The 22,044-nt window shown below is 46.4% G+C and overlaps 1 protein-coding gene and 1 long non-coding RNA gene across 3 annotated transcripts in view; one reads left to right on the forward strand and one right to left on the reverse strand.

Moving 5' to 3' along the window:
- Positions 1-18,476, reverse strand: part of slc24a3 (solute carrier family 24 member 3) — a 101,213-nt gene extending 82,737 nt beyond the window's left edge. For both annotated transcript variants that reach the window (XM_021610716.3, XM_090239746.1), the window contains exon 1: positions 17,809-18,476. In XM_021610716.3, the coding sequence (XP_021466391.1) occupies positions 17,809-18,001 (193 nt within the window). In that variant the 5' untranslated portion in view covers positions 18,002-18,476. The remainder of the gene's footprint in view (positions 1-17,808) is intronic.
- LOC149985636 (uncharacterized) overlaps positions 1-22,044 on the forward strand; it is a 240,540-nt gene that overhangs the window by 27,283 nt on the left and 191,213 nt on the right. The gene's annotated exons all lie outside the window — the stretch shown is intronic.

Here is a 22,044-nt window from a genome sequence, read left to right on the forward strand (position 1 = left end):
ACTCACCAACCCATAGGGCGTAATGGTCTGACTTAGGTAAAGTGTCAAGGCCAATCATTTTAAATGGCAGGAGATAATAAATCCGCTAAAACATGTTTGCTCATATTAATAACCATGGCTTTCTCTAAGGGTTCTATTTTAACAAACCTAACGCAATGATAAATCTAAGCGCTGGTGGTAACGCTATACTGTAGGTTCGGGGGTGTCATAACTATTTTTGCTATTTTCACAACCACAATTATGGGCGCAGTTGCTGGCGGTGGCACAAAAGGATTAGGTTTTGATAAATAAACAAGTTGTGGGTGTGTCGAGGCTTGGCTCGTCATTAGCCATTCAGAACATGCCCCTGGCTAAGTATGTGGTTAATTCAAGTTGTCTATTTATGATGGGAGGGCTTCCGTCTTATCGGCTCTTAACTTGTTTGGGATAGGGGGCAGCATTTTCACTTTTGGATGAATAGCGTGCCCAGAGTGAACTGCCTCCTACTCAGTCCCAGATGCTAATATATGCATATTATTATAAGTATTGGATAGAAAACACTCTGAAGTTTCTACAACTGTTTGAATGATGTCTGTGAGTATAACAGAACTAATACGGCAGGCAAAAACCTGAGAGAAAATCCAAACAGGAAGTGGAAATCTGAGGTTTGTCGTTTTTGAACTCACCCCTATCGAATACACAGTGGGATATGGGTTATTTTGCACTTCCTAAGGCTTCCACTAGATGTCAACCGTCTTTAGAACGTTGTTTCAGGCTGCTCATGTGAAGGGGGACCGGATGGGAGCTGTTTGACTAAGGGGTCTGCCTACAGCCTCGTTCTCAGTCACGCGCTTTCACTTGAGAAGTAGCTCTCGTTCCATTGCTTTTCTACAGACAATAGAATTTTCCGGTTGGAACATTATTGAACTTTTATGATAAAAACATCCTAAAGATTGATTCTAGACTTAGTTTGACAAGTTTCTTCGACCTGTAATATAACTTTTTGAACATTTCGTCCGAAAGGACCAGATCACACTTTTGGATTTGTTTACCAAACGCCCTAACAAAAGAAGCTATTGGACATAAATGTACATAAATGATGGACATTATCGAACAAAACAAGCATTTATTGTGGAACTGCGATTCATGGGAGTGCATTCTGATGAAGATCATCAAAGGTAAGTGAATATTTATAATGCTATTTATGAATAATGTTGACTACCCAACATTGCGGATATTTCTCTGGCTGGTTTGAGCTATGAGTGCCATTCTCAGATTATACTCTTTCCGTAAAGTTTTTTTGAAATCTGACAGAGCGGTTGCATCAAGGAGAAGTGTATCTAGAGTTCCATGTATAGTAGTTGTATTATCAACATTTATTATGAGTATTTCTGTGAATTCATGTAGCTCTCTGCAATATCACTGCATGTTTTGGAACTACTGACCGTAACACGCCTATGTAAAATAAGATTTTTGGATATAAATATGAACTTTACCGAACAAAACATACATGTATTGTGTAACATGAAGTCCTATGAGTGTCATCTGATGAAGATCATCAAAGGTTAGTGATTAATTTGATCTCTGTTTGTGCTTTTTGTGACTCCTCTCTTTGGCTGGAAAAATGGCTGGGTTGAGTTGGTGGTGACCTAACATAATCGTTTGTGGAGCTTTCGCTGTAAAGCATTTTTGAAATCAGACACTGTGGCTGGATTAAAGAGAATGTTATCTTTAAAATGGTGCCTAATACTTGTATGTTTGAGAAATTTGATTTAGAAGTGTAACGATTCTCTTCTTGTGAAGTAGAGGCGGACCAAAGCGCAGCGTGGTGGTTGTTCATTGTAATTTATTGACGACACTATACATGAACAAACTAACGAAAAAACAAGAAACGTGAGAACTCAAAACAGCCCTGTCTGGTGCAAACACAAAAACAGGAACAATCACCCACAAACACACAGTGAAACCCAGGCTACCTAAATATGGTTCCCAATCAGAGACAATGACGAACACCTGCCTCTGATTGAGAACCATATCAGGCCGAACATAGAACTAGACAAACTAGACATGAAACATAGAATGCCCACTCAGATCACACCCTGACCAACCACAACATAGAAATATACAAAGTAAACTATGATCAGGGTGTGACAGTACCCCCCCCCCCCCCCAAGGTGCGGACTCCGGCCGCAAAACCTGAACCTATAGGGGAGGGTCTGGGTGGGCATCTGTCCGCGGAGGCGGCTCTGGCGCTGGACGTGGACCCCACTCCATAATAGTCTTTGTCCACCTCCTTAGCGTCCCTAGATAGGTGACCCTCCTAAGAGACAGCTCGGGACAGAGGGACAGCTGCTCGGGACAGAGGGACAGCTGCTCGGGACAGAGGGACAGCTGCTCCGGGCGGAGGGGCTCTAGCGGCCCCTGGCTGACTGGCGGCACTGGCGGCCCCTGGCTGACTGGCGGCCCCTGGCTGACTGGCGGCACTGGCGGCCCCTGGTTGACTGGCGGCGCTGGCGCTGGGCTGACTGGCGGCACTGGCGGCCCCTGGCTGACTGGCGGCACTGGCGGCCCCTGGCTGACGGGCGGCACTGGCGGCCCCTGGCAGACGGGCGGCATTGGCGGCCCCTGGCAGACGGGCGGCACTGGCGGCGCTGGGCAGACGGGCGGCACTGGCGGCGCTGGGCAGACGGGCGGCACTGGCGGCGCTGGGCAGACGGGCGGCACTGGCGGCGCTGGGCAGACGGGCGGCGCTGGCGGCGCTGGGCAGACGGGCGGCGCTGGCGGCGCTGGGCAGACGGGCGGCGCTGGCGGCGCTGGGCAGACGGGCGGCGCTGGCGGCGTTGGGCAGACGGGAAGCTCCGATGGCGCCGGGCAGACGGGAAGCTCCGGCAGAGGCGCCGGGCAGACGGGAAGCTCCGGCAGAGGCGCCGGGCAGACGGGAAGCTCCGGCAGAGGCGCCGGACAGGCGGGAGGCTCCGGCAGAGGCGCCGGACAGGCGGGAGGCTCCGGCAGAGGCGCCGGACAGGCGGGAGGCTCCGGCAGAGGCGCCGGACAGGAGGGAGGCTCCGGCAGAGGCGCCGGACAGGCGGGAGGCTCCGGCAGAGGCGCCGGACAGGCGGGAGGCTCCGGCAGAGGCGCCGGACAGGCGGGAGGCTCCGGCAGAGGCGCCGGACAGGCGGGAGGCTCCGGCAGCGGCGCCGGACAGGCGGGAGGCTCCGGCAGAGGCGCCGGACAGACGGGAGACTCCGGCAGAGGCGCCGGACAGACGGGAGACTCCGGCAGCGCTGGAGAGGAGGAAGGCTCTGGTAGCGCCGGAGAGGCGGGAGACTCCGGGCAGCGCTGGAGAGGAGGAAGGCTCTGGACGGATGGGCCGGAGAGACAGCCTGGTACGGGGAGCTGCCACCGGAGGGCTGGGGTGTGGAGGTGGTGACGGATAGACCGGGCCGTGCAGGCGCACTGGAGCTCTTGAGCACCGAGCCTGCCCAACCTTACCCGGTTGAATGGTCCCGGTCGCCCTGCCAGTGCGGCGAGGTGGAATAGCCCGCACTGGGCTATGCAGGCGAACCGGGGACACCGTGCGCAAGGCTGGTGCCATGTAAGCCGGCCCAAGGAGACGCACTGGAGACCAGATGCGTAGAGCCGGCTTCATGGCACTTGGCTCGATGCCCACTCTAGCCCGGCCGATACGCGGAGCTGGAATGTACCGCACCGGGCTGTGCACCCGCACTGGGGACACCGTGCGCTCCACAGCATAACACGGTGCCTGCCCGGTCTCTCTAGCCCACCGGTAACCACAGGAAGTTGGCTCAGGTCTCCTACCTGGCGTAGCCATACTCCCTGTTAGCCCCCCCCAAGAAATTTTTGGGGCTGACTCCCGGGCTTCCATCCACGACGCCGCGCTGCCTCCTCATACCAGCGCCTCTCCGCTTTCGCCGCCTCCCGTTCTTCCTTGGGGCGGCGATACTCTCCTGGCTGAGCCCAAGGTCCTTTACCGTCTAATTCGTCCTCCCATGTCCATACCTCCTCGCGCTGCTCCTGCTGCTGCTTTTTCCTTTGCCCATTACCACACCGCTTGGTCCTGTTGTGGTGGGTGATTCTGTAACGATTCTCTTCTTGTGAAGTAGAGGCGGACCAAAGCGCAGCGTGGTGGTTGTTCATTGTAATTTATTGACGACACTATACATGAACAAACTAACGAAAAAACAAGAAACGTGAGAACTCAAAACAGCCCTGTCTGGTGCAAACACAAAAACAGGAACAATCACCCACAAACACACAGTGAAACCCAGGCTACCTAAATATGGTTCCCAATCAGAGACAATGACGAACACCTGCCTCTGATTGAGAACCATATCAGGCCGAACATAGAACTAGACAAACTAGACATGAAACATAGAATGCCCACTCAGATCACACCCTGACCAACCACAACATAGAAATATACAAAGTAAACTATGGTCAGGGTGTGACAGTACCCCCCCCCCCCCAAGGTGCGGACTCCGGCCGCAAAACCTGAACCTATAGGGGAGGGTCTGGGTGGGCATCTGTCCGCGGAGGCGGCTCTGGCGCTGGACGTGGACCCCACTCCATAATAGTCTTTGTCCACCTCCTTAGCGTCCCTAGATAGGTGACCCTCCTAAGAGACAGCTCGGGACAGAGGGACAGCTGCTCGGGACAGAGGGACAGCTGCTCGGGACAGAGGGACAGCTGCTCCGGGCGGAGGGGCTCTAGCGGCCCCTGGCTGACTGGCGGCACTGGCGGCCCCTGGCTGACTGGCGGCCCCTGGCTGACTGGCGGCACTGGCGGCCCCTGGTTGACTGGCGGCGCTGGCGCTGGGCTGACTGGCGGCACTGGCGGCCCCTGGCTGACTGGCGGCACTGGCGGCCCCTGGCTGACGGGCGGCACTGGCGGCCCCTGGCAGACGGGCGGCATTGGCGGCCCCTGGCAGACGGGCGGCACTGGCGGCGCTGGGCAGACGGGCGGCACTGGCGGCGTTGGGCAGACGGGAAGCTCCGATGGCGCCGGGCAGACGGGAAGCTCCGGCAGAGGCGCCGGGCAGACGGGAAGCTCCGGCAGAGGCGCCGGGCAGACGGGAAGCTCCGGCAGAGGCGCCGGACAGGCGGGAGGCTCCGGCAGAGGCGCCGGACAGGCGGGAGGCTCCGGCAGAGGCGCCGGACAGGCGGGAGGCTCCGGCAGAGGCGCCGGACAGGCGGGAGGCTCCGGCAGAGGCGCCGGACAGGCGGGAGGCTCCGGCAGAGGCGCCGGACAGGCGGGAGGCTCCGGCAGAGGCGCCGGACAGGCGGGAGGCTCCGGCAGAGGCGCCGGACAGGCGGGAGGCTCTAGCAGAGGCGCCGGACAGGCGGGAGGCTCCGGCAGAGGCGCCGGACAGGCGGGAGGCTCCGGCAGAGGCGCCGGACAGGCGGGAGGCTCCGGCAGCGGCGCCGGACAGGCGGGAGGCTCCGGCAGAGGCGCCGGACAGACGGGAGACTCCGGCAGAGGCGCCGGACAGACGGGAGACTCCGGCAGCGCTGGAGAGGAGGAAGGCTCTGGTAGCGCCGGAGAGGCGGGAGACTCCGGCAGCGCTGGAGAGGAGGAAGGCTCTGGACGGATGGGCCGGAGAGACAGCCTGGTACGGGGAGCTGCCACCGGAGGGCTGGGGTGTGGAGGTGGTGACGGATAGACCGGGACGTGCAGGCGCACTGGAGCTCTTGAGCACCGAGCCTGCCCAACCTTACCCGGTTGAATGGTCCCGGTCGCCCTGCCAGTGCGGCGAGGTGGAATAGCCCGCACTGGGCTATGCAGGCGAACCGGGGACACCGTGCGCAAGGCTGGTGCCATGTAAGCCGGCCCAAGGAGACGCACTGGAGACCAGATGCGTAGAGCCGGCTTCATGGCACTTAGCTCGATGCCCACTCTAGCCCGGCCGATACGCGGAGCTGGAATGTACCGCACCGGGCTGTGCACCCGCACTGGGGACACCGTGCGCTCCACAGCATAACACGGTGCCTGCCCGGTCTCTCTAGCCCACCGGTAACCACAGGAAGTTGGCTCAGGTCTCCTACCTGGCGTAGCCATACTCCCTGTTAGCCCCCCCCCAAGAAATTTTTGGGGCTGACTCCCGGGCTTCCATCCACGACGCCGCGCTGCCTCCTCATACCAGCGCCTCTCCGCTTTCGCCGCCTCCCGTTCTTCCTTGGGGCGGCGATACTCTCCTGGCTGAGCCCAAGGTCCTTTACCGTCTAATTCGTCCTCCCATGTCCATACCTCCTCGCGCTGCTCCTGCTGCTGCTTTTTCCTTTGCCCATTACCACACCGCTTGGTCCTGTTGTGGTGGGTGATTCTGTAACGATTCTCTTCTTGTGAAGTAGAGGCGGACCAAAGCGCAGCGTGGTGGTTGTTCATTGTAATTTATTGACGACACTATACATGAACAAACTAACGAAAAAACAAGAAACGTGAGAACTCAAAACAGCCCTGTCTGGTGCAAACACAAAAACAGGAACAATCACCCACAAACACACAGTGAAACCCAGGCTACCTAAATATGGTTCCCAATCAGAGACAATGACGAACACCTGCCTCTGATTGAGAACCATATCAGGCCGAACATAGAACTAGACAAACTAGACATGAAACATAGAATGCCCACTCAGATCACACCCTGACCAACCACAACATAGAAATATACAAAGTAAACTATGGTCAGGGTGTGACAAGAAGATTTCTGTTGATTTGTATTTGGCGCCCTGCAATTTCATTGGCTGTTGGCGAGGGGTTCCCACTAGCGGAACGTCCTAGACAGGTTAACCAATCATGCTATTTAGTTTGTTTTTCTGCGTTTGTAACTTGTTTTGTACAAAATGTTGCTGCTACCGTCTCTTATGACCGAAAAGAGCTGCTGGACAGAACTGCGATTGCTCACCTCAAACTGGACAAAGAGTTCTTCTTCAATGAGTCGGACGGGAGGGATATACTACTACAGACACCCGACCAGAGAATTATTTATTTCAGATTTGATTTCTTTCATCACATTCCCAGTGGGTCAGAGGTTTACATACACTCAATTAGTATGTGGTAGCATTGCCTTTCAATTGTTTAACTTGGGTTAAATATTTCGGGAAGCCTTCCACGAGCTTCCCATAATAAGTTGGGTGAATAATGGCCCATTCCTCATGACAGAGCTGGTGTAACTGAGTCAGGTTTGTAGGCCTCCTTGCTCACACACGCTTTTTCAGTTCTGCCCACAAATTTTCTATAGGACTGAGGTCAGGGCTTTCTGATGGCCACTCCAATACCTTGACTTTGTTGTCCTAAAGCCATTTTGCCACAACTTTGGAAGAATGCGTGGCGTCATTGACCATTTGGAAGACCCATTTGTGACCAATCTTTAACTGCCTGACTGATGTCTTGAGATGCTGCTTCAAAATATCCACATAATTTTCCTACCTCATGATGCCATATATTTTGTGAAGTGCACCAGTCCCTCCTGCAGAAAAGCAACCCCACAACATGATGCTGCCACCCCCGTGCTTCACTGTTGGGATGGTGTCCTTCGACTTGCAAGCCTCCCTCTTTTTCCTTCAAACATAACGATGGTCATTATGGCCAAACAGTTCTATTTTTGTTTCATCAGACCAGAGGATATTTCTCCAAAAAGTATGATCTTTGTCCCCATGTGCAGTTGCAAAACCATAGTCTGTCTTTTTTATGGCGGTTTTGGAGCAGTGGCTTCTTCCTTGCTGAGCTGCCTTTCAGGTTATGTCGATATAGGACTTGTTTTACTGTGGATATAGATACATTTGTTCCTGTTTCCTCCAGCATCTTTACATGGCCCTTTGCTGTTGTTCTGGGATCAATTTGCACTTTTCGCACCAAAGTATGTTCATCTCTAGGAGACACCACACGTCTTCTTCCTGAGCGGAATGACGGCTGCATGGTCCCATGGTGTTTATACTTGCGTACTATTGTTTATACAGATGAACGTGGTACCTTCAGGCGTTTGGAAATTGCTCCCAAGGATGAACCAGACTTGTGGAGGTCTACAATTTATTTTCTGAGGTCTTGGCTGATTTATTTTGATTTTCCCATGATGTCAAGCAAAGAGGCACTGAGTTTGATGGTAGGCCTTGAAATACATCCACAGGCACACCTCCAATTGACTCAAATTGTGTCAATTAGCCTATCAGAAGCTTCTAAAGCCATGCCATCCTTTTCTGTAATTTGCCAAGCTGTTTAAAGGCACAGTCAACTTAGTGTATGTAAACTTCTGACCCACTGGAATTATAAGTGAAATAATCTGTCTGCAAACATTTGTTGGAAAAATTACCTGTGTCATGCACAAAGTAGATGTCCTAACCGACTTGCCAATGAGAAGTTTGTAGAGTGGTTGAAAAGGGAGTTTTAATGACTCCAACCTAAGTGTATGTAAACTTCCGCCTTAAACTGTACCTAGAGAGTTTTCATCTGGATTTTTCGTAGCTGTCTACATACCATCACAGACCGATGCTGGCACTAATACTGTGCACAATGAACTGTATATCGCTATAAACAGGAAAACGTTCATCAAGAGGCTGCGCTCCTAGTAGGCGGGAACTTTAATGCAGGGAAACTTAAATCAGTTTTACCTAATTTATATCAGCATGTTAAATGTGTAACCAGAGGAAAAAATTATAGACCACCTTTACTCCAGACACAGGGACGCGTACAAAGCTCTCCCTCGCCCTCCATTTGGCAAATTCTATCCTCCTGATTCCTGCTTACAAGAAATAATGTAAGCAGGGAGCACCATTGACTCGGTCTATAAATAAGTGGTCAGATGAAGAGATGCTAAACTACAGGACTGCTTTGCTAGCACAGACTGGAATATGTTCCGGGATTCTTCAGATGGCATTGAGGAGTACACCACATCAGTCACTGGCTTTATCAATAAGTGCATTGAGGACATCGTCCCCACAGTGACTGTACGTACATAACCCAACCAGAAGCCATGGATTACATACAGGAAACATTCGCACTAAGATAAAGGGTAGAGCTGTCGCTTTCAAGGAGTGAGACTCTAACCTGGAAGCTTATAAGAAATCCTGCTATACCATCCAACGAACCATCAAACAGGCAAAGCTTCAATACAGGACAAAGATCGAATCGTACTACACCGGCTCCGATGCTCTTTGGGTTTGGCAGGGCTTGCAAACTATTACAGACTACAAAGGGATGGGACAGCTGAGAGTTGAGAGCTTCCTAGTGACACGAGCCTACCAGACAAGCTAAATAACTTCAATGTTCGGTTCGAGGCAAGTAACACTGAAACATGCATGAGAACATCAGCCGTCCTGGACGTGTGTGATCACGCTCTCCGCAGCCGATGTGAGTAAGACCTTCAAAACAGGTCAACATTCACAAGGCCGCAGGACCAGACGGATTACCAGGACGTGTACTCCGAGCATGCGCTGACCAAATGGCAAGTGTCTTCACTGACATTTTCAACCTGTCCCTGTCTGAGTCTGTAATACCACCATGTTTCAAGCAGACCACCATGGTCCCTGTGCCCAAGAACACTAAGGTAACCTGCCTAAATGACTACTGACCAGTAGCACTCACGTCTGTAGCCATGAAATGATTTATTATCCCAGAAACCCTAAACCCACTCCAATTTGCATACCACACCAACAGATCCACAGATGATGCAATCTCTATTGCACTCCACACTGCCCTGTCACACCTGGACAAACAGAACGCCTATGTGAGAATGCTATTCATTGACTACAGCACACCCAAGCACACCAAGACAGTCATGAAGAGGGTACGTCAAAACCTATTCCTCCTCAGGAGACTGAAAAGATTTGGCATGGGTCCTCAGATCCTCAAAAAGTTTTACAGCTGCACCATCGAGAGCATCCTGACTGGTTGCATCACTGCCTGGTATGGCAACTGTTCGGCCTCCGACCGCAAGGCACTACAGAGGGTCGTGCGAACGGCCCAGTACATCAATGGGGCCAAGCTTCCTGCCATCCAGGACCTCTATACCAGACGGTGTCAGAGGAAGGCCCTAAAAATTGTCAAAGACTCCAGCCACCCTAGTCATAGACTGTTCTCTCTGCTACTGCACTGTTCTCAGCTGTACCGAAGTGCCAAGTCTAGGTCCTAGAGGCTTCTAAACAACTTCTACCCCCAAGCCATAAGACTCCTGAACAGCTAATCAAATGGCTACCCAGACTATTTGCATTGACTCTGTACCGGTACTCCCTGTATAAAGCCCCGCTATTGTCATTTACTGCTGCTCTTTAATTATTTGTTATTCTTATCTCTTACTTTTTTTTTCTCCTCTGTATTTTCTTAAAACTGCATTTCTTGTAAGTAAGCATTTCTCTGTAAGGTGTAAACCTGTGACAACATTTGATTTGTATTTATTTTATGTATTGCAATGTCATCAACTCCAATTTGAATGTTAGTCAAGCTCACTAAATAGCCTGCCCCATTTGCTAAATATGTTAAACTTGTTTGCAGTCCGCATTGTTCTAATTGCGTTGCTTCAATATGGAAATGCATTGTTAAACATAGGCTATAGCATTTGCACTGATATAGTGGCTAGGCCTACTGTAAATTGCAGGCTGGACATTGCTGTGGGCGTATAATACAGACAAGGCAACTTAGACTATGGAGGATTTTACGCACATCCTCACTTTTCACAGGAGCTGGATAAAGATCCAAAATAAAGAGAAAAGTGAATGTCCACTCACCGTTATAGTGCGAAAACGTGTTGTTTTATAAACACTCAATGAACCATCTTACAGATCAAATTTGCACTTCTCCAGCAATAGCAGACGGATTTGCATTGCATTCAAGCCATGTGGCCAACGTTCTCACCATAAACCCAAGGACGGTGAATCTTTCTAATTAGTTTGGTTTTTAATCAAGTTAAACAAAAAATGATCAATCAATCTGCTTTTTAAACCAACAATGATAATTCTAAATAGGATTGGGTCAGAAGCATGATACCATAAATCACTTCTCATTCCATGGCACTGTGTGTGTAAAGTATGTCACGCTGCTTGCTTAGCGAGTACCACTTCCTCCCGATTCGGCCCATACCTGGCTTAAACTCTGGACCTCTGCCTCACAAAGTCACATGACCGCCCTCCTCGAGCGTCTTAGCCGATTGTGCCACCTCAAAAGCTAGCTAATGAGGCGCCGCAAGCGGAACACTTAGGGCTGAGGAGTAACACACATCCCCGTGTGCTACATGTGCACATATAAGCCTAAATGTCTTTATTCATAACATTTGCTTGTCTATAGAAACTACAAGGCTCCTGTCAATTGTGTCGTTGCCTATGTGCGAGGCAGGTATTCTTTTTTTAAATGGTCGTCGACATGGCATTATAAGAGAATTTAATAGTTTGGAGGAGCGCGTGTTAGTGGTGCGCGGGTCAGTTTTTTGTTCACCCGCACACACCCGCAACTGCTAATAACCCATCCGCAACTGCCCGACTAGACGAGATGTGATAAAGTGAAAATCTGAGTCCCGTACCAGACCCAAACCCGCTAATATAGAAAATGCGCTGTAGGCTGGTCAGAGACTATTTTTTTAACTGGGGGTGCATTATTTTTCTAACCTAATTTAGATGTAGCCTATGTTTCTGCTTATAATTTCAGACATTTTGGTAGGCTATTTGTTAGTCAACTTGTCAATAATTAGATACATGCAGCTTCTCTCCTGTCATTACTAGAATACTAAATAAACCCTTGATCACCAGAATGTCATAAATCGATAGAATGAATGCTTTAATCTAGTTTTCATCAGTACTGAGAAAATCCAATAAAATAAAATAAATAAGGAAAGGAAATAGGAAGCTGTGAAAACGACCCAACACTTAGGCCTATGTTTCTGATAAGATTTCAGTTTGGCTTGGATTCATTTTATGTGGTTGTAAAATACTATCAGCTTGTATGATGCTGATGAAGATAGCACCTCTACAGACAATATCTAATTGCATTCCCATTCTCTCAAGATGAAAGAAAGAAATCATATTTCTCCCATCCTTTTCCCTTGTCAAAATATTGGTTACATTTGGTCTATAAATTACTGAAAGAAATGTTTTATTCTGCAGGAGGTAATATTAAGGCTATGTGAGAGGATATAGACCTACAGTCAGAGTCAACATTTCTGTTTCCATTTAACCATCATCTGAACAGTAGGCTACAGTTCTGTTCATGTGCCATAGGTCTATATCTTGTGACTGTTGAATTTGCTAACCGCCTCAATCTTCACACATAACATTGACGCCACTGCTATCATCCTTTTACCACTTCACCAAATCTTTCCCAAACATTACTTTTCTGGCCCTCCCTTCTTTCCAATTTCAAATCTCCCATTTACAGTTTTTTTCTTATTGAATTAAACTTACCACAGAGACATTGTCCTTTTCGGCATCCGTGGTTCGACTTCAACTTTTTCTGCACATTCCCAAAGGGCATTTGGCGATTGCTGCGTAGTCTATTTGGCGTGCATAAGTTTATGCTTACACACTAATGCCAGATAGCCTAAAATAATGAAATAAAAACCTCAATGTAGCCTATAAATATCATACATTTATGGATTTAAGGTATTGTTCTCTATTTAACCCGTTCGCCTTTCATCCATACAATATTTCTGTAGGGACTGTAGGAACTGCTGGTTGAGTCAACCCGAACAGCACTAGCACAAATATATATTTGGTAGCCTGATCGGTTGAGGGTCTCTCTTTGACAATTGGGATGGATAGCCTACTCGAACAAGCTAAATGAAGTATGCAGGTATGTGAATTGTGAATAATGAAAAAGCAGGAGGGCAAAGACCTCCAAATTATTTCAAAGCCCTTAGTAGACCATTTAAAACCTCTTGATTCATAGGCTAGTTGGCTAATGGCCAGGATAAAAAGATGCACCTAAGTGACTCTGCTAAACTAGCCTTGATTAAGGGGAGGGAAGCCGAAATAGGCGGAAACCAAGTATTTTTTATTTTGGGGGGAAATTCAGACACAAAATGCAATCTCTTCCATGGGCAGCATCAAGGCTAGGTAGGCTGTGCTTCCACTCTCAAAACCCATTCCATTATCAACTGCATTACTGTTAAGACCGGCTTTTTGTGGGTCTTCAAACTTCCCATTACCCTGCATGAAATTGTCACTTTTGCGCTTGTTAAGGACACACCTCAAATATTGCCACCCCTTCCACCTCAGCGCAATTGAGCTGACGTTAGACAGGTAAATTGCCAAACCTGGCATTAGGTCTGGAAAATGCCAATGCGCCAGTTTTTACATAACGAAATTGCAAACTAATGTGCGTTTGACACTTGCGCCACCTTACCGCCAGACGAAAATAGAACCCTAAGTGTAATTATTATATTGCTTTGTTTAAAAAAAGGGCCTGAATGGAAAGACATAGGAGCAGATTGAGGAGGAACAGAGGGAGGGACGTGAAAGGGGTTGATGCTATATGGGAGACAGAGTAAACAGTGCCCACAGGCAGGCACACATGCACAATTTGTTGGTGTGGGTTCATGATGACTGACGGTCAGCCCTGGAAAAAATCACTATACTCTGAGGAAGGGAATCAGCACCATCTGACAACACAATCAATGATCAAGCTTACAGTCCCTGACACCGCCATCTTATCAGTAGAGGAAAAAAACAACATTCCTACAGGTGCTTGACAACCTACAGTTGAAGACGGAAGTTTACATACACTTAGGTTGGAGTCGTTAAAACTCGTTTTTCAACCACTCCACAAATTTCTTGTTAACAAACTATAGTTTTGGCAAGTAGGTTAGGACATCTACTTTGTCCAAGATACAAGTAATTTTTCAAACTAATGTTTGCAGACAGATTTTTTCACTTATAATTCACTGTATCACAATTCCAGTGGGTCAGAAAGTTTACATACACTAAGTTGACTGTGCCTCTAAACAGCTTGAAAAATGTTGTCATGGTTTTAGAAGCTTCTGATAGGCTAATTGACATAATTTGAGTCAATTGGAGGTGTACCTGTGGATGTATTTCAAGGCCTACCTTCAAACTCAGTGCCTCTTTGCTTGACATCATGGGAAAATCAAAAGAAATCAGCCAAGACCTCAGAAAATAAATTGTAGACCTCCACAAGTCTGGTTCATCCTTGGGAGCAATTTCCAAATGCCTTAAGGTACCACGTTTATCTGTATAAACAATAGTACGCAAGTATAAACACCCTGGGACCACGCAGCCGTCATACCGTTCAGGAAAGAGGCGCGTTCTGTCTCCTAGAGATGAACGTACTTTGGTGAGAAAAGTGCAAATTGATCCCAGAACAACAGCAAAGGACCTTGTGAAGATGCTGGAGAAAACCGGTACAAAAGTATCTATATCCACAGTAAAACAAGTCCTATATCGACATAACTTGAAAGGCCGCTCAGCAAGGAAGAAGCCACTGCTCCAAAACCGCCATAAAAAAAGACAGACTACGGTTTGCAACTGCACATGGGGACAAAGACCATACTTTTTGGGGAAATATCCTCTGGTCTGATGAAACAAAAATAGAACTGTTTGGCCATAATGACCATCGTTATGTTTGGAGGAAAAAGGGGGAGGCTTGCAAGCCCAAGAACACCATCATAACAGTGAAGCACAGGGGTGGCAGCATCATGTATGGCATCATCATATATGGCATCATGAGGCAGGAAAATCATGTGGATATATTGAAGCAACATCTCAAGACATCAGTCAGGAAGTTAAAGCTTGGTCGCAAATGGGTCTTCCAAATGGACAATGACCCCAAGCATTCTTCCAAAGTGACTTTGGCAAAATGGCTTTAGGACAACAAAGTCACAAAGCCCTGACCTCAATCCTATAGAAACTTTGTGGGCAGAACTGAAAAAGTGTGTGCGAGCAAGGAGGCCTACAAACCTGACTCAGTTACACCAGCTCTGTCAGGAGGAATGGGACAAAATTTACCCAACTTATTGTGGGAAGCTTGTGGAAGGCTACCCGAAACGTTTGACCCAAGTTAAACAATTGAAAGGCAATGCTAACAAATACTACTTGAGTGTATGTAAACTTCTGACTCACTGGGAATGTGATGAAAGAAATAAAAGCTGAAATAAATTATTCTCTCTACTATTATTCTGACATTTCACATTCTTAAAATAAAGTGGTGATCCTAACTGACCAAAGACAGGGAATTTTTACTCAGATTAAATGTCAAGAATTGTGAAAAACTGAGTTTAAATGTACTTGGCTAAGGTGTATGTAAACTTCCGACGTCAATTGTAGATACCACAGAGCATCAGCACCTTGGTTCTGTAGAAAACGAGTGGATGATGGAGTGTACGCCTACTTTGACAATCTGGAAGAGTGTTATAATAATCCAATCCATTACGTCTGTATAGGTGTAAATAAAATAATGTAATAAAATAAGAGGTGCCCAAAGAGTGTGTCATTGATACAATATATCATGTTGTACTTTACCTCCAAATAGCCTACAAGTGATTTCTTAGACACATTGAGTCGCAACTAACATTCAACTTTGAGCTTGCTTCCCCTGAGATAAAAACCTAACTCTGTATTTGGTAAGTAGCATTACGTGAAATCTAAAATCTTTTGTTTTATGATCTCTCTTGCTTTGACAGTGTATAAGGGGGAGAATGCAGGAAGATGTCACCAGTGTCCCTCACCCCTTTTTTTTGACCTGACAAGAACGTGAATTGTTTCACTTTTCTCCACTTTTCGTTCAGTGGTGATCAAATATCATATTATGGTCATGTTCAGTTTCTCATGTTAAGTTCTTCTTTCAATAGACCCATTTTAGACATAGGATTTTAAACACACGTTAATACATTTTATTGACAGAGCAAAAGACACATAGCTGGGTTGTGTTTGAATTACGGTGGCATTTGGAAATGGCATTTGAGAAAAAAGAAACATACTTTTTCAAGATGTTTTCATTTAAATGTATTTGCGTACATCTTCCCATAGTAAATCAACTAATATGGTGGCTTAATGACTTTTTACCATCACAATAACATTGGCCACCAGTAGGAGTAGTAACACCAATGATGGTAACGCCAATGAGACATTTTTGGTAAATGAGGATTTTCTTAAATGGCAAAAATTCTCAATTCTAATGTAAGCAACTATTTAAAAATGATTTACTAAAGTGATAATCAATCATTTTAAATTGACTAATGCCACGTAACACTTTGGATTTAGATAACAAATGATCAATGGAATTCTCAAATTTATGGCATACTAAATAATAATTGTATTTAATATATCCCCCAATAACAGTTTGCCATTGGAGAGAATGCTCATGGTCCTTGTTTATCTTTGTAAAGAGTGATTTTGAAGGGGGTAACATCAACGACATAAAACTGAGGGACACACATCATACTAGTAAAAGTTATTTTTAATAGCATTCATTCTTTTTATTGATCTATACCATATGTGTCAAACTCATTCCACAGAGGGCAGAGCTTCTGCGGGTTCACACTTCTCCCTTGTACTTGATGAATTAAGGTCACTAATTAGTAAGAAACTCCCCTCGCCTGGTTGTCTAGGTCTAATTCCATGGAGGGCCTACTGTCGGCAGGTTTACGTTTTTTCCTTTCAATTAAGCCCTAGACAACCAGGTGTGGAGAGTTCCGCAATTAGTGACCTTAATTTATCAGTCAAGTACAAGAGAGGAGCGAAAACCCACAGACATTGCCGTCCACGGAATGAGTTTGACACCTTTGTTTTAACTTAACGCCTAGCCTAGTTAATGTTAGCCACAACAAATTGGAATTCGTAACATAGCATTAATTTAGCAAATTTGTAATATTTAACAAATTTCAGTTCTTGCACCACACCTGGGTGGCAGGTACCCTAGTGGTTAGAGTGTTGGACTAGTACCGAAAGGTTGCAAGATCGAATCCCTGAGCTGACAAGGTAAAAATCTGATGTTCTGCCCCTGAACAAGGCAGTTAACCCACTGTTCCTAGGATGTAATTGAAAATAAGAATTTGTTCTTAACTAGTTAAAAATGCCTATTTTTAATTTTACATTATTTGTTTAACTAATTTATGCGCAATCCTCGCTTTAGGCCAACATAAAGACCATTCTCATGGAAACTAAAAGGTCACACTCCAACCTGGTCTCAGAGCATTTCATATTATTCTGTATGTAAATCCGGAATACCCATTTACAATATATTATACAATATAGTATACCATACAATATATTATGTTTCGTATGGTATGTATTTATTTGTTGATGTCCATCACCCATTTCGTATGATATGTTACGAATTACAATTCATATATGTTACGAATTTTAGCTAGGTGGCTAACATTATTTAGCTGGTTAATGTTAGCTAGGCTAGGGGTTAGGTTAGGGTTAAGTTTAGGAGTTAGGTTAAACGGTTACAGTTAGGGCTAAGGTTGGGGAAGTGTTAGCTTACTACAAAGTAGTAATTAGCAGAACATTTGCTAAAATTGCCTGTAATGAGATTTGAACTCACAACCTTTGGGCTACAAGACGTTCGTGTTATACGCCCGACCAACCACCCTACTTTCGTTTTTGCCTTAAGTAACCATACCAAATGTAACCTATACTAGTTCGTGTCCCTGATTTACCTTTCCTATATTACGTCTAGAATGAGACCACGCTGCACACTCACTATGAAGTGCCTACTAAAACTGATATTATTGAACAAAGTTCTAACATCACTGCCTATATGTCCATTCTTAGGAGCCTCATACAATAGTGAAACTCAATACAAACACTCTCCCAAACGATTGCAAATAGGCAACTGTTCAACAAACCATTCTGGCAACAAGTATCTCACCTGCTTTCTCCGCCAAACACGAGAGCCCCATTACAAGCACGAGCAGCACCCCAATGAAGCACATCTGCACACCGAGCAACTCCTTTCGCTTTTTCCGCCTAGCTTTGGTTTTCTGCTGGTTCAGCATCACTTGAAGCTGCCCACACCGCACCCGGACGGTCCCGGGCATCACGCCAACAGCCATCCCATCCATGGATACGTTTTTACGGCGACAAGGCTTCTGGGGTACCGGAAAGTGAACGTGGAGGGAAGCCGGGAGAAAGAGGGGTTTCGGAAAGTTACACAACGGAAGAGATGGGCGAAATAAAATGTTGTTATTCTATCTTGCGTCGGTTGCGATGTTGTCTTCTATATTACTTCGGACCGAAGTGTTGTTGTGGATGTTGCGAGAGGACGGAGCACTCCATGGATGCTTCAGTTTGGTGCCAGTTCTCGCAGGACACAGTCTGCAGCGAGGCTGGTGATGTTGAAGAGTGAGCGCAGAAAAGAGAGGGGAGGAGTATGTGCGTGTGAGAGAGATTGTAAAGCTATAGCCAACAGAATTAGCCTATGGTTTACATTTTTTATGATTTAATGTTGAATTCAGGTTAATTGACCACACAATCAAATGTAAATCAACACTAGACGTTGAACTTGCGTATGTGCTCAGTGGGATACATTTTTGAAGCAGCAGGCGTTATTTGGAACAAAAAAATACTCGCTCATCGTTGCCCTCTCCTGGATGCAGTAGGCCCATATTCCATCATTTCTTTCAGATAGCCTATTGCAGTAAATCCGTTTGACAATGGATGGCAATTTGGACATTGTAAATCCTTTGCATGAGAATGGCAGGCACACACACACACACACACACACACTGTGGGTGAATGTCAATCTTAACACTCATGCACCGCACCACTCTCCTCTCCATTATCTCATAATCACAGGTTGACCTCTTCTAACCCGGTGAGACCCAGCATACACCCACTCCACTCTGCTTTTGATGCATTCCACTCATCAGCGGGTTCAGTATCACCCTCCATTCAGTATGTAGTCAGCCTCAATAGACTGAACAACAGGTTGACCACACACTCCAGTTGATTGGGATCAAAGGTAACACCCTCTGTTCCTCCCAAGCCAGAAACATCCATAGTGCATTTTAAGCACTTACATGAATCACAGGATGGAGGTGTCCTCAGGCCCACCTATCCCATAATGCCCTCTGATTGAGTGTTAGCCAATGAGTTGCCAGATTAGAGCTATCGCCCCTTGGTCCGTACTCGCACAATCTCACTCACACATACACACTCATATGCCCAAACAAACGCACACACATACTTCAGGATTGAACATAATCCTGTTCCAGAGTGCATCACAGCAGGGATTCAGGACATTGGAAAATTGAATCAAATGGATTATGATGAGGAAACTGATTTTTGATTCAGTGCTGTTTCTACTGCCTTAGTGGGAAGGAGGAAGACTGGTTTAAACACGCAATGAACCTGAGATTCAAGAGTTTTGCTAGGTAACATGCTGACCACACCGGTCGCATGCGTGAGCGTTGCAAGATAAATGTACACATACATGTTATTCAGTCATTGCCCCAACACTGCTCGCACGCACCAACAAGCGTCTGCGTTGCCAAGCGCTAAAATAGAAGTCAGTTCGATTTGTGACGCTTAACGCAGTGCAAGTCCTGCCTCTCCCATCTCCTCATTGGTTTATAGAAGCAGATACCCACGTGCCATTTCGTCATTGGTTATACCCACGTGGGTGATTGAAAGACGAACTGAGGTCGGTCGTCGTCATGGTAATACTATGAAAGTTAAATGACAATCGCCATATAAAGTCCAAAGAAGAAAAAGCCTGGAAGGAGGAGAGATGACTAGAAGCGATTTGGTTGACCGTTTTATGTGTGGATTAATTGTCGGAGTAACAACTCAACGTTTATATCCCACAACAAATTAGATAGCTAGCTGTTGCTATCTAGCTAAATTGCCATAAATGTTAAATTATTTTCAACCTGTCCCCAAATTAATATAATTTTACAGTTTGTTTTGATATTTCAACCTGCGTGTCGTGATTGCGTTTGGAGTGGGGGGACAAAATCTATTTGCGTACGATGGCACACGTGGTCGCACGCACCTGGTTTGGGTATGGTGATAGCCTCACTGGGAATTAAATGCTAGCCCAAGCAGACCTAGGGGGTATCTTCAAAATTACCTCTTATTTTCTTTCCCTGCCTCTAATCCTCTTGTGTATTCATTTGCTCATGCACTTCCCCTCCCTCTCTTTCAGCCTTGCTGTACATTTTTTCATCTCTAGTGTGTGATCTTTCTCCCTTTCTCTCTCTGGCGTGATTTTTCCCTGTCCAGTCTTTGATGTGCTGTTAGTCTTGTAACTCTGTGTGAAGCTGGTTTCAGTTCAATTGAGCTCTGCTTTCTCCTTCTTTTGATCAATAGAGATGGACGTTTTGTTTACCCAGTTAAAAGGCTTCAAACTGTATCGGAGTGGCCAGCTGTGTAAGTGAACGCATCACTCAGATGCACCACTTAATGCATCACTCAGTGGCAGCCATGCAATTTCAGGCAGCCTCAGGTACAGTAGATATTGTTATTAATGAAAGACATTTATCTCCACATTTGTATGGCGCCTCCGTAGATGCACATTGACCTCTCCAAACATAACATACCACTTCAAGAGTTTACCCAAATGTTATAATTGTATAACCTTGTGGTTATGGAGGAAGAGAGACAGTTACAAATGATTAGCATTGAATAATTCACAGCCACCACTGGAAGAACGCATTGTAATGAGATAGAGACTCATGTTTCAGGTTGTTTGGCATTCCGAGTGGCGCAGCAGTCTAAAGCACTGGATCTCAGATCCCGGTCTGTATCACAACCAGCAGTGATCGGGTGTCCCATAGGGCGGCTCACAATTGGCCCAGCATCGTCCGGGTTTGGGGAGGGTTTGGCCAGGATAGGCCGTCATTGTAAATAAGAATTTATTCTTAACTGACTTGTCTGGTTAAATAAAAAGTATATTGCTGATTTATGTGGGAGATTGTTGTTGTATGATGAAGAGGAAGTAATCAGGGACAAGCTTGAGTGCCACATTTATCCGTCATGCACTGCTTCATGCCACATTTACCAATTTACAAAAAAAACTCTAGCACTTCCCAGTAATGGTTATACTTCTTCAATGGTTTAGTAGCTCATAAAATCTCTCCTCTTCAGGTAGGTTTCAGCCTCTATCACTTGGATATTGGTCCCTATATAGGCAATACCCTGTGTACTATTAGTGCCTGCGTCACTGAGCAGTGATTTGTCTCAGCTATTGATGAAGTGAACCTCTCCCATTGATTCTGTAGGGCTTTAGATCAGCATAGGTTGCAGTGAAGCATTTCGAGGTGTGTGTATGAGAGAGCGAGCGAGAGGGTTTGTGGTGATATTGTTCCATACTACTGGATTGGAGAGTTTTGCTGATGTTAGTTGGTGCCCGATTGATGACATCTGGTTGACATCAGATTTATAACCCCGTACAGTCTGTAATGTAAATATACAGTGTCAGTGTTTGACCCCACACACCTGTTTAATCACACTTTGCTAAGCATAGTCTAGCCCTGTAGTATGATGTTTTGAGGCAGGCCCACAATCCCCTCTGTCTGTCTGTTCTTCATGGAGACATGAGACAGTGTGACCCTGACATTGTAGTCTAATATTAGGGAGGGTAATAACGTTCTGTCTTTCATGCCTCTCAACAGTTTCATTCAAAGACAGTCTGCAGCAGTGCCTGTTGCTTGGTTGGCTCCCAAACATGTTACCCGCTGTGACTCATCTAAAACCATGTACCGTGTGTGTGCATTTGAAGATGCCTGATTTGAATCATGTAAGAGAGAGAATGGCTTGATGTGCTAATATTGATCGTCTCCAACTATAGAAGCAGTAGTGACAATCACCTCTACAGTATCTTTCTCATACCTGTTCATTAATTTAACAATTTTTACAAGATGCTGTGTACTCAATTTGTATTATCTAAAACAGACCTACATTCAATGAGTATACATTAAGAACACCTGCTCTTTCCATGATATAGACTGACCAAGTGAATCCAAGTGAAAGCTATAATCTCTTGTTGATGTCACTTGTTAAATCCACTTCAATCAGTGTAGATGAAGGGGAGGAGACATGTTAAAAATGATTTTTAAACCTTGAGACAATTGAGTCATGGATTGTGTTTTTGTGCCATTCAGAG

Source organism: Oncorhynchus mykiss, chromosome 1, assembly GCF_057628025.1.
Source record: "Oncorhynchus mykiss isolate SJ-2025 chromosome 1, ASM5762802v1, whole genome shotgun sequence".
Taxonomy (NCBI): domain Eukaryota; kingdom Metazoa; phylum Chordata; class Actinopteri; order Salmoniformes; family Salmonidae; genus Oncorhynchus; species Oncorhynchus mykiss.